The following is a 13408-nucleotide window of genomic DNA, read 5'->3' on the forward strand; positions in this document are numbered from 1 at the left end:
TGATCCCAGAACTGTCACACTAGGTAAGAATATCTTGTTAGCCAAATCTGTCTGCCCATTGAAGAGCTTTCTTTGACCTGCTGTTTCTGCAAAGTACAGCTTAGTGCCTGATATGTTGCCAATGATTTTGAAACTCTGCCCATAGTTTCCAAGAGCTGATTATGATTTAATGTGACTTCAAAATTTCATTCTCCGTATTCTTCTCTCCTATGGCAACTATCATGTTCCTTTGTGTACTAGTAAAGAACAGAACTAGTCTATTACTTTGAGGGAAAAAAAAAAGTTCTGTTCATTTATAATAAAAAAAAATGTCATGTGACCTCTCTAATCCCTGAAACCAAATAGTGTTGTGGTATTTTGTTGATATAGTTAAAAATCGTTAATAAATGTATTAGGATAATAGCCTAATTTATACATATCAAGCCTTACCCTCTTTCATTAAACTTATATGCAAGTTTTGTTCATTCTCTAATAATCAGTTGCAGTGAGATTCATCATAATCTGATGGAACTATGTCTTATGTCTTCATAACAAAAAATAATAGAAAGTATTATATGTATGTAATTGCCTACTACTCAGCCCACAGTTGCTATTGAAACTCCAGAAGTCTTTGAACACCATCTCCATGTCTTTCTCAAAACCCCCTTTCACAGTTATTCTCAATTCCTAAAAGGACACTCATTCTCTAGGCTTAATCAGAATTCTTAGTTCCATGAAAATGAGGCTTGACTGAGTTCAGCCTTCCACACCTAGTCCCCAGACCCAGAATGCACTACAAGACTTCTTCAGGAACTCTCCTTTCACCAAAATTCCACCTTGAAGTAGTTTACATGTAATAATCTTCCTCCCTCCATCTCTTTCTCTATGTCTTCCAATCTCCCTGCCTTTCTCTCTCCCTACTTCCATGTCTCTGTCTCTCTATCCTCATACCAGGATTTATAGTCAATTAATGTTACAACTTTTAATCCATCCGTAGGGCAGTTTGAGACTTAATTGAATAGACTGTTCCATATTGATATAGTGATCATATAAGAATATCAACTTGGCAGTTGTGTCTAGAGAGGCTTCAGGAAGAGTAGTTGAGGGGCTATTAAATAGAAAAAGCCAAAAGTAGTGAGGGTTTGGATTGAAGTGGTTGTGCTGTTATTAGAAAGAATAGGATGATTGCTTCTTGTTTTGTTTTCTTTGCTTAGTGCCTCCTAGCATTGTTGGTGAGAACACACTGGAAGATGTGAAGGTAAAAGAAAAGCTTAGTGTTATGCTGACATGTGAAGCAGTAGGTAAGATACACAGTTTGTTTCTATCCAGCTCATACATAGGCTCTCTTAATTCATGTAATATTGTATCTATACGATAATAATGTGTGAGGAAAATTGAAACCTAGGAAGCACATTAAGGCCAAAATTCAGTTTAACTAATGGCTTGGAAAGTTATAGTCATGTAATTCAATGGCTAACACTCAGAAATTGTTTCCCAAAGGGAATCCAGTTCCACAGATAACCTGGCTAAAAGATGGACAGCTTCTCATTGAAGACGGTGATCACCAAATTATGTCTAGTGGCCGTTTTCTTCAAATCGCCAATGCCCAAGTGTCAGATACTGGGAGATTTACATGTGTGGCTTCAAATACTGCTGGTGATAAGAGCAAAAGTTTCAGTCTTAATGTGTTTGGTATGTCTACAATTTGGTCTCATCTGTGTGTATTACATATATGTTTTATATATTATATTAATGACATCATATTTTCAAAGGCTAAGTTCGGCTGACTGTGCAGAATTGTTTCTAGAATGGAGGAAGAAGGAAACAAGCATTTGTTAAGTGCTTCTTATGTCCTAGGCACCATGCTAAGAAGCTAACAAATATTTTCTTATTTAATCCATAGAAATCTATTATATAAAGAGCAGTAGGGCAATAACAAAAGGATATGGTAGCACTTGCTACATAGAATATCAGAAAACAATGTGAATTGGACTTACTATAAGTTTTAAGATATTCCATGTGTTTTTCTATAATGCATGATAATATTTATGTTCTGTGTCTTTGTGAAATAAAACTTATGTAATACCTAAGAATTACAAACATTATGGAGATGACTTGTGAGTATAGGAGTGAATCTAGATTCTTAATTACTGTTTATAATTGTATAATTTTATACGTACCTCTTAACTGGCTGAAACCTTTTGTTTCACTAAAATTAATTAATCACATGATCGGAAAATATTTGAGTGTAATTACATTATTACATTATACATATAATATGATAATATTTACAACATTTTTATGAGACATGTATGATACACACTCCCTGCTCAGAGAACTTATAGTCTAACTGGAAAAAGAAGACATGAAAACACATGAAAAGTTAAATGGTAGAAGGTATATGATCAAATTCCAGATAAATATTAAGATAATAAGTAAATAAAATAATTCAGAGAAAGGAACAAAGCCTTGTGGCTAAGATAGGAAAAGTATGTGTGTAAGAGATGGAACTTGGCTTGATCTTTAAAGGATGCTTAGGATGGGGAGAGTTGGGGGAGGATATTGAGATGGAGAAACAATGAAAAACATGGAGGTGAGAAGTGACATGTTGATAAATAGACCATATTGGACAGAAGGTTGGAGAGGAAATAAGGAGTTAAGTTGGACAGACTTATTAGGACCAGCCTTTGCCTTAAGGTATTCAAAAGTCATTTCATTGGGAATAGAGAGACATTAAAGTCTGCTTTTTTTTTTCTAGGCAATGGGGGTTAAGTGACTTGCCCAGGGTCACACAGCTGGTAAGTGTCAAGTGTCTGAGGCCGGATTTGAACTCAGGTACTCCTGAATCCAGAGCTGGTACTCTATCCACTGCACCACCTAGCCGCCCCAAAGTCTACTTTTTAAAAAAAAGATGGAGTTACATGATTAAAACTGCTATAGAGTCAACTAATACCATTTAAAATGGATAGGAAGGGAAGGAGAATACAGGAAAGAAGATTTAAAAAAACCCACTATAGCCATCAGGTGTGAAATAATTATGGTCTTAGCAAAACATGCTGAACTAGGGGGCAGGTAGGTGGTGCAGTGGATAGAGTACCAGCCCTGGAGTCAGGAGGACCTGAGTTCAAATCTTGCCTCAGAAACTTGACACTTACTAGCTGTGTGACCCTGGGCAAGTCACTTAACCCTTATTGCCCTGCAAAAAATTAAGTAATTAATTTAAAAAAAACATGCTGAACAAGAAACATGACTTTTAACTCGTGCCAAACATATAAATAACTATATGAACATATCAATTCACATGTATACAAGTAGCATATCATTTGGTATCTGAAGTAACAATTACCAAGGTAATAAAAGGATAAAGCTTCTTCAATTTGCATTTTCTTGCAAATTGTTTGGTTGCATTAAAGTGCAGTTCTGTGTTTTAACCCTTAAATATCATTTTTTCCAAAAGATTAATACCTATGGTATTAACAAAAGATGAGGATCTATTCTGATGTACAATAATGAAACCCTTTAATGAAAAATTACTTGTGCAAATAATCATGGTTGGTTTTTTACTTCTTTTAATAGGTTCAGTGAACATATGAAGGTGCACGGTAGACATATAAACATGGAAATATACATGTGTATGTATGTGTGTGTATATATTATATGTAGATATTTCCTTGATCAAGTTCTTGTCCTTTTTCAGTATCTCCTACTATTGCTGGTGTTGATAACGATGGTAGTCCTGAAGATGTAACTGTTATTCTTAACAGTCCTACTTCACTGGTCTGTGAAGCATATTCATATCCTCCAGCTACCATCACCTGGTTTAAAAATGGAGCTCCTATAGAGTCAAATCAAAATATCAGGATTCTGCCAGGTAATTATTTTTCTTCTAATTATCAATGAATATTTTAGCTCTCTAGTTATTATTATAATAAAAGTAGCTTTTGGGAATTGTTAACAGAAATAACTAAATTTATGTATGTTATCTTAAATTCTTTTCTCGGTTCTTTGGGAAAAGTCAGTTCTTCATCAATTACATAACAGGTAGTACCTGTTAAAGGAGAAGCTGGCTAGTGGCATGAATTTAAAAGTAGCTATGGGAAGTGGACAGATAATACCTATGAGAAGAATCTGATAAAATTCTGATAACAATACATAATCAATAAATTAAGATGATATTTTCCTTTGATCATTGCTTAATTTGTGAAAACTCACAACTAAGCAGTTCAATTCAGTTTAATAAACTGTCCACTAGGTGCAGAGGACAATGTGGCATACAAGAAAAACCACATAAATTTACACACCCTACTCATACACTAATTCCTACTTGATAGTTGGCACAAAGTAGGGATTTAGTCTCTGCTTACATGCAAAAGCTTCTTGTCTGGGATGCCACAATATAAAATTAAATACCCCTTACCCTGAATCTAAACCAAGGTAGATCTTAATTTGTCTTACTAATTGTCTTTCATTGTACTATTCCTTTAAAGAAAAATGGTCAGAGTGTGAACAAAGAATATTCCAATAACACAATCTTACTAGTGTTTTGGAGAGTAATAGGAAATAAGTTTGGAAAAGTAGGATGGGTCCCAATTATTGATTAAAATATGAGATCCTTGAGGAAAGGTACTGTCTTTTGCCTCTTTTAGTATTCCTGCTGTTTACCATAGTGCATGGCACATAGAAAGTACTTAATAAATGTTTATTGACTGACTGGATGGATGGCCTTGAAAGTCAGGCCAAAGAGCTTCAACTTTATCATGCAAGATCAGTGAGTGTAACCCAAATGCCAGATGCAAAGCAAAATTTTACTGGTCTGCAAAACTTTTACTACCAAAAGGCTCTCTACATTGTGAAAACTTAAGAAACTTTTTTCCTCCTTTTCTTCTTTTTCCCTCTGTCTTGATCTTCTCATTTTAGCTCCTTCCTTCTCTCCAGTTCTGAGTCACTAACCTCTGAACCACAAAGAGCCAGACATGGAGACTACAAAGGACAGGGTGGTTTATGATATACAATTCAATAGCTATTTTATTGGTCTGTGATGTAGTTAGGGTGGCAAAACACTGTTAATGACAGTGGAATTTCACTGAAGACTTTTGAACAGGTAAGTGATATGAAAATAGTTTGCTAAATAAGATTAAACTGGCAATGGTGTGCAGGGTATGTTTGATAACAATAAGGTGGAGGGTAGGGCAACAAGATAGAGTTCTATTATAGTAATCAAGGCACAAGTAATATACACCTGGATTAAGTTGTGGTCACTGAAAATGAGAGGGGATGAGGGGATAGATGTGAGAGATATTTACAAAGGAAGAATCAACTGGACTTAGTGACTGCCATCAGTTTCCTGTAATCATTAAAAATAAATGATGATGATAAGAAGTATTTTATAGTGCTTTAAAATTTGCAAAATACTTTGCATGTGTGATCTAATTTGACCCTTGCAACAACTGTAAACTGTAACACCATAAGCATGACTCTCCTGTTTTATAGAATTAGAAATTCAACTTCAGAGAAAGTTAAGTAATTTGGCCAAAAGTAACACAACTAGTTAAGTTTCCATGGCATGATTTTAATTCAGATCTTCCTGGTCACAAGTCTGGTTTTTCTGTTGACTGTATCTGCTGCCTTTGAAGGATCATCTTTTGAGAGCTCCACAGTTGGGGCCAAGATGGTAGAGTAGAGAAAGCACTACAGCCAAGTTCTCTCAACATTCCCCTTTAAACAACTTTAAAATAATGTCTCCAGTTGAATTCTGGGGCAAAGCCAACAAAAGTCTGGTATGAGACATTTTTCCAGCCCAAGTCAACTTAAGAGGTCAGAAGGAGAGGTCTGTAACACTCGGTAGGGGCTGGCCTGGGGCCCATGTGGCAACAACATCTGTGGGCCTTGGAAGTGGCAACAGCAGCAGCAGCAGCATCTTTGGGAACTCTCAACCCAGAGATGGTAAGGGAATATAGGAACTGGGTAAGAAAAAGGGATTATAGCACCGCCCCTTGTGCTAGCACTGGGTGAAAGGCAGGGTGCTATTTGGCAACACCATTGCCTCTGTCTACTTTTGGGTTATAGTTCCAAGGTGAAGAAAAGTGCTAGCAGTTATGAAGGAGCAGAGGCTATAGGAAGAAGTATTGCTTTAGCTCACAGGGGGTCAGGAGCCCTAAGGAGCAATATCCTTTGTTATCACAAGGCATCAGAGGCTCTTCCTATGTAAAAACCAGAGAGAAGACTGGGAGAGAAATGATTATACTTCTTCAATGATCATACTACCTTGAAAGCACTGAAAAGTTCCAAACCCCCAGAACTGGCTCTGAAAATAACAACGTGGAAAAAGCCTGATGCTTGGGATGGTTCCCTCCACCCCAACCCTGGGAACAGAGCTCAACTTTAACAAGAAGTTCAAAGTCAAGAAATAGGTTAGAAAAATAAGCAAACCATAACCAAAAAGAATCTGATCATAAAAAGCTACAGTGGTGGCATAGAAGATCAAGACACAATCTCAGAACAAAATGATGTCAAAACAATTACAAGCAGAGAATCAAAGAAAAGAAGAATGTGACTTGGACACAAATCCAATAAAAATTTCTAGAACTAAAAAAATGTTTTCAAAATCAAAGTGCTAGAGAAAAATGGGAAAAGAAATTATAGTGATACAAGAAACTCATGAAAAGACAAATAATAGATATACAAAAGAGGCACCAAAAACACTGAGAAAAATAACACCTTATAAAACAGAATTGGCCAGATGGAAAGAGCTACAAAACATTATTAATGAAAACAATTACATAAAAAGCAGAATTGGCCAAAAGGAAAAAGAGGTACAAAAGCTAAATGAAAAAAATGAATCCTTAAAAATTAGATTTGGGCAAGTGGAAGCCAATGATTACACGAGACATCAAGAAACAATAAGACAAAAGAAGAAAGAAAAGAAGAAAATGTGAAAAGTCTCATTGGTAAAACAGACCTGAAAAACAGATTGAAAAGAGATAATTTTAAAATTATTGAACTGCCTGAAAGCCATGATCAAAGAAAGAGCCTGGACATCATATTTCAAGAAATTTTCAAGCAAAACTGCCCCAATATCTCAGATCCAGAAGGTAAAATGGAACTCGAAACAATCTAAAAATCACCTCCTGAAAGAGATCTCAAAATGAAAACTCCTAGGAATATTATACCCCAATTCCAGAGCTCCTAGGTTGAAAATACTTAAAGCAATCAGAAAGATATCAAATATGGAGTCACAGTCAGACACACAAGATTTTGCAACTTCCATATTAAAGGAGTAGAGGACTTGGAATATGATATTCCAGAAGGCAAAAGAGCTAGGACAACCAAAAATAACCTACCCAGCAAAACTGAGTATAATTCTTTAGCAAAAAAAAAAAAAAGTATATTTAATGAAATAGAGGACTTTCATGCATTCCTGATGAACAGACCAGAACTTATTAGGAAATTTGACTTTCAAATATAATACTCAAGAGGAGCATAGAAAGGTAAACATGAAAGAGAAATCAAAAGGGACTCAGTAAAGTTAACTATTTACATTTCTACATGGGAAGATAGTTCTTGTAGCACATAAGAACTTTCTCATCAGGACAATTAGGACTCTATGTAAACAGATGGTTTGGAAAGGATTTGATTATGTTGGGATGGATGCTTTTTAAAAAGGATGGGTGAAAAAGAGGGATGCTCTAGGAGAACAGGAAAGGGACAGAAAGAATGAGCAAAATTATCTCACATAAAAGATGTGCACAAAGAAGAACTTTTATAGGGGAGGGGGAAATGATGGGTGGGAGGGTGGGCAATGCTGGAATCTCACTCTCATCTAAATTGGTTCAAAGAAGGAAGAGTATTTATACATTTGTATACACACAGAATTGAGGGTAGAAATCTATCAAAAAGGAAGAAGAGAAGGGAAAAAGAGAAAGGGCAGGACTGTGATAAAAGGGAGGGCAGATTAAGGGAAGCAGTAGATAGAAGCAAAACAGACTTTTGAGGAGGGACAAGATAAAAACAGAGAGAGGATTAACAGAAGAAAATAGGATAGAGAGAAATGCACAGTCATCATAACTGTGAATGTGAATGGGATGAATCCGCCCATAAAATGGAAACAGAATGGAATAGAAATCAGTCTAATAATATATTGTTTACAATAAATACATTTGAAACCGAGAGAGACAAAGTTAAAAAGCTGGAGCAGAATCTATTATACTTTAGCTGAAGTAAAGACCTTTTGTTAATTTACATTAGACTTTGTTCTAAGTCAGTTTCCCATTTCAAAATTTGCTTTCTAAGAATAATCTGGAAAAAGAGTAAGGCAGTGCTACTGTTCAGATTTCAGGTTTTAAAATTCTTGACTTTTCCAGGAGGGAGGACTCTGCAGATCCTAAATGCTCAGGAGGATCATGCTGGCAGATACTCTTGTGTAGCTACTAATGAAGCTGGGGAAATGGTAAAACACTATGAAGTGAAGGTTTACAGTAAGTATTTTTGGATAACAAAAGAAATATTTTCTTGCCCCATTTTGGGGATTATTTTCACAAGTCTGTTTCTCTTCTGGATTATTTTTACTACTAATTATAAGGATTACTGTTTTATATAATTTACTTTATTAAGCACATCAGTAAATTTCCTTTTCCCTATGACCTCAGTGGTTTAAATAAGGAGAAAGACCATTTCTTTTGGTGTTTACCATCCAGTTCTGGACTTCTAATTTTTTAAGATTCTCATTTTTGCCTTCTATATCATCTATTGTCCTGAATCATTGTCCCTTAACATCGCAAAGCATTGCTTGGATGCATGTGATTTTATCTGCAGTCAGAAATTTAAGGTCATTAATGATCTTTGATTCCATGGGAGAACAGTAGATAAATAAAATGTGTAATTTCTAACATAAAAATATGACACAACTAACCACTATGAAAGTAATGATTGCAGTATGAGTTTTTTCTGGTATTGTTTATGATTTATATGAATTGGCTCATATTCTTTGATGGAGTCCCTTTTGTGACTATCAAATATGCATTTATTGCCTGGGTTTATGGATGTGGCTGTGAAGCTAAATGACCCATAAAGAAACTGCCCTTTTGGCTTTGGCATTGTTCTAATAAAGAAAATAGAAATCTATCATGATAGATAGCCATAAAATACTGTTTTATAAAGTGTTGATATAGGCACATGAAGAGTACATGATGATAATAACTAATATTTATATAACATTTAAAGTTTACAAAGTTCTTTATGTTACCTCATTTGAATCTCATAGCAACCTTAAGATTATAGAGATTATCTTTCTTATAGTTAAAGAAAGTAAAAATCAGGGAGACTGAGGGATTTGTCCACAGTCACACAGCTAAGTAAATGTTAAAAATCAAGATCTGCACCTATTTTTCTTGACTCTAATCCACCCTTCTCTCCATGGTGCCTCATTAGCATTTACTATAAAATATGTAAAGCAGTAACTTCCTTCTCTTGTCAATTTTTTGCCACAGAATTCTAAGTGTTCTGCAAGGGTATTATTCAAATATGGAAGTGCCTGAATTTTTCACCTTCCAAAATGTATTTTTGTACAGTTCCACCTATAATTAACAGAGGAGACCTTTTGGGGCCAGGACTTTCTCCCAAAGAAGTGAAGATCAAAGTCAATAACAGCCTAACCCTGGAATGTGAAGCTTACGCAATTCCTGCTCCTGCCCTCAGCTGGTACAAGGATGGACAGGCCAGTCACCAATTTTTTCATTTAATTTTTTAGTTAAAACTGTGGACTAACTTTTAAAAGCATACTTAAATATATGCCATGTTCACATAGTTATTCTGTTTCTAAAGAAGAAAATTCAAGGCAGATTGTGAAACAAAAATTGGCATGCTATGAACAAATATAAAATATTTTCTATAGAATTACATATAATTTTAGGTATATATTTGAGGTGTTTGTGGTTCTTTTTTAAAAAAAAATTACTGTCTTCAGTTTACATATTACCTTTATCTCCTAATCTATAATTCCTCCCTTCCTCTCTCCCGATGAGCCAACCCTTATTACAAATGATAAAAAAAAGAGAGAGAAAAAAATATTTCAGCAAAACTAACCAGTACATCAGCCAAGTCCAACATGATATTCAGGATTCCAAATCTTTAGTCTCCTACCTCTCCAAAGAAGGGAAGGCAGTACATTCTATAAGTCTTGTTTAGAAACAAGCTTGGCCGTTGTAATTTCTTAGAATACAGTTTTTATTATTCTATTATTTATGAAAATTTGCCCATGCAAAGAGGATTTTCTTTCCTCAATGGCCTTACAGAGTTAGTGATTAGACCCTGTCTAGGCCCAATCAAAAGAAATGTCATCATGGGGCAGCTAGATGGCGCAGTGGATAGAGTACCGGCCCTGGATTCAGGAGTACCTGAGTTCAAATCCGGCCTCAGACACTTAACACTTATTAGCTGTGTGACCCTGGGCAAGTCACTTGACCCCAATTGCCTCACTAAAAAAAAAAAAAAATGTCATCAAAATTACAGTAATACACTTATAGAAGATCTTAGATTTGTACATAATTTCCTCTATGACGACCTTACACTCCTCAACAAATCAGTTCATGAAGAAAAAGTGATGATTAAGCACTTATAATACTCTGGGGCAAGGAAAACTTTTTAAATAAAGCACAGATCATTTAGTCTTGCGATAAGGCCATATGTTATTTCTCATCCACTAGGTTGTTTTTCCATGAATGTCCCTAAGGTTTGGGTGTTGATGTGGCTAGACCAAAATAGGATTATATTACTGTTAACACTACCCAATACAGATACGAAATAACTAAGCTAGTGATGTTTGTGCTGTTTTGAATATACTTAAGCAAATGATCAGCAAAATTTGATTTGGAGAATTTGAATTCTTGGTCATGTTTTGAAATATCTATAGAACAGAGACTGATTTTTCAGATGAATTTTTACAACTCTGGCCTCCAGAGAAACTATCTTAGCTCATATAAGAAGCAAATTTCATCTGGAAGGCATTGAAGGAGGAAAATAATGGAACTCCCACCATGCTGTGTTTATAGTTTCTTCTCCAGTTGTGACTATGCTTCATAATTGATTATCAAGTTTATATATAAGTTCCTTTGAAATGGAGAGAGCACATTTTTATTTTAAAGTCATCTTTTCTTCTCCTTCATTTGATAATTCAACAATTATGATCTTTTTCTTACTCTTGGGGATGAAAGGAGAGATCTCTTACAGGGAAAATCAGTCATTTTATTTGGTAGCTTTATCTTTAAGTCTAAGCTCTACATTTGACTCAGATATAAGACTTTTATTAAGTACCTCAATTTCTGGTTCTCCCCCCCCCTTTAAGTAGACACAATAATATAATTTAAAACCTGAATTGCCAAGTTACTCATCTTTTTTTTCTTCTTCTTCTTTCTGCTACTAAGCAAAAGAGTGAAACAGGGGAAGCAAGAGACTGTTAAATGTGATTGTTTGTTAACAATTCCTACAAAAATTTCAGTGGTGCTGACTAAAATGAGTTTGGAGATTATTTGGTAGTTTCATTCATTGAGGGTCTCACTTTTCCCTGTTGGCACAAATAAGTGAAATTTAACTTGAACTTGTCAATTTCCAGAAGGATGTTAAAAAGGATTGACAATTTAAAGACATAAGATGAGAAGTGATGTAGCAAAACACCTTAAAGGCAAGAATACATTTGTTCTAACTAGTGTTATTAATAAGACACAAAGTCACAAGTGTACTCATGGAAACATACTAAAGCTGGAAATTTTCAGTCACCAATAAAGAACCCTGGGATACTCAGTAGAGAAGAAACATTGAATTTGGTGTCAATCCAAATGTAACAATTCTTTCAAGATCTTTTTTCTTCAAAATTTCAGTTTGTCCAATGAATTTTACTGAGAAGTGCAATTAATTGGCAATTCCATTCACAACAATTCTAATGTTTCTTTCCTAACAGGGTGACAATTCCTAAGAATTAAATTTGATCACAAAGAAATGCAATATTTATCTATTTATTTCAAGTACATTTCAAAATTATTTCCATTGCCATAGCATTTCTGAAAAAAAATTCAACAAAACTACAGCAACTAGAATTCACTTTAAAGAAAAACACAATCAATTAGGGAGATCTTCATTAGAACAGGCTAGAGTTTTTTTCTTATCATGAGAAGGAAAATGGTTGATATACTTTTCAGAGGATACTGTCAACATCTATTTTGCTTAAAATACTAAATCAAGCATAATAAAAGGGAAAAGGTATTGAATTTAAAGCAAAAATAATAACCTAAAATAAAACAAAAAAAAATAACCCATCTGAATTCCAGTTCTAACCCTACCAGTAACAACACTCTGACCTTGGACTTAATTTCTCTAAGCTTCACTTTCCTTGTCTGTAAAATGGGAATAGTAATACTTGCACTACCTACCTCAAAAGATTGTAATAAGGATTAAATGAGACAATTGATTTGAAAGCATAAAAACTCAAACTATTATTTCCATATTTTCTTCAAAGCCTGTTAAGTGATCTATGAGGGAAATGGAGAAAACAATATAGTATCTTTAAAATAATATGATCAAACAAATATCAAACAAAACAAAACAAAAATAATATGATCATGCGGTGCCTCATACTAATATTGTTTGAATTACATCACAGCCCCTTAAATCAGATGATCATGTCAGCATTGCTGTCAATGGACGCACACTACAAATAAAGGAGGCTCAAGTATCGGACACTGGTCGATATACATGTGTAGCATCTAACATCGCTGGAGAAGATGAATTAGAATTTGATGTGAATATACAAGGTAACAAGAAAATAAGTGAATGTCCCAGCCTTGTTAATAAAACTTTCACATGGTTTCAAATATCATCTCAATGGAACTGACTCTCAGATCTAATTATCAAACCTCAGTCTCTCTCCTAAGCACCAGACCCACATGAATTCCATACTACTAATTGGATGTTTCCTATAGCATCTTGAGCTTGACATGCCTTAAACAGAATTAAGGATCTTTCCCCACAAACCCACTCTTTTTTCCTGACTTTCTTATTTCCATTGAGGGAAGTGTCATCCTACCAGTCACTCAGGGTCACAACTTCAGAGTCATCTTCAATTCAGTCACCAAGTCATTTTGAGTTCACTATAAACATTTCTTCCCTTTACAATTTAGCCACAGCATTTCTTACCCAACTGATTTTCACATTATTCCCAGTCATGCATTGCAAATACCAACCAATTGTCCTCGTTGTCATCCCATCTCCTGTTTCTAATTGCTATACATAGGTATGCCCCTTGTGCATGGAATGTACACCCTTCTCATTTCTACCTTAGACGTCCTAGATTCCTTCAAAGCTTAGCTCAAGTACCACATCCCACATAAGGCTTTTCTTGATGCTCCTAATTGTTAGTGTCCCTTCAATTACCTTGTATTTA

At 34.9% G+C, this 13408-nt stretch overlaps 1 protein-coding gene across 1 annotated transcript in view; it reads left to right on the forward strand.

Annotated features, from left to right (window-relative positions):
- Window positions 1-13408, forward strand: part of HMCN1 (hemicentin 1) — a 517054-nt gene that overhangs the window by 364225 nt on the left and 139421 nt on the right. The window contains 6 exon segments of the mRNA XM_044003022.1: window positions 1194-1280; window positions 1480-1671; window positions 3677-3850; window positions 8340-8453; window positions 9546-9691; window positions 12629-12779. Coding sequence (XP_043858957.1) covers window positions 1194-1280; window positions 1480-1671; window positions 3677-3850; window positions 8340-8453; window positions 9546-9691; window positions 12629-12779 — 864 coding nt within the window.

The sequence above is a fragment of the Dromiciops gliroides genome, chromosome 4 (genome assembly GCF_019393635.1).
Source record: "Dromiciops gliroides isolate mDroGli1 chromosome 4, mDroGli1.pri, whole genome shotgun sequence".
Lineage (NCBI taxonomy): Eukaryota > Metazoa > Chordata > Mammalia > Microbiotheria > Microbiotheriidae > Dromiciops > Dromiciops gliroides.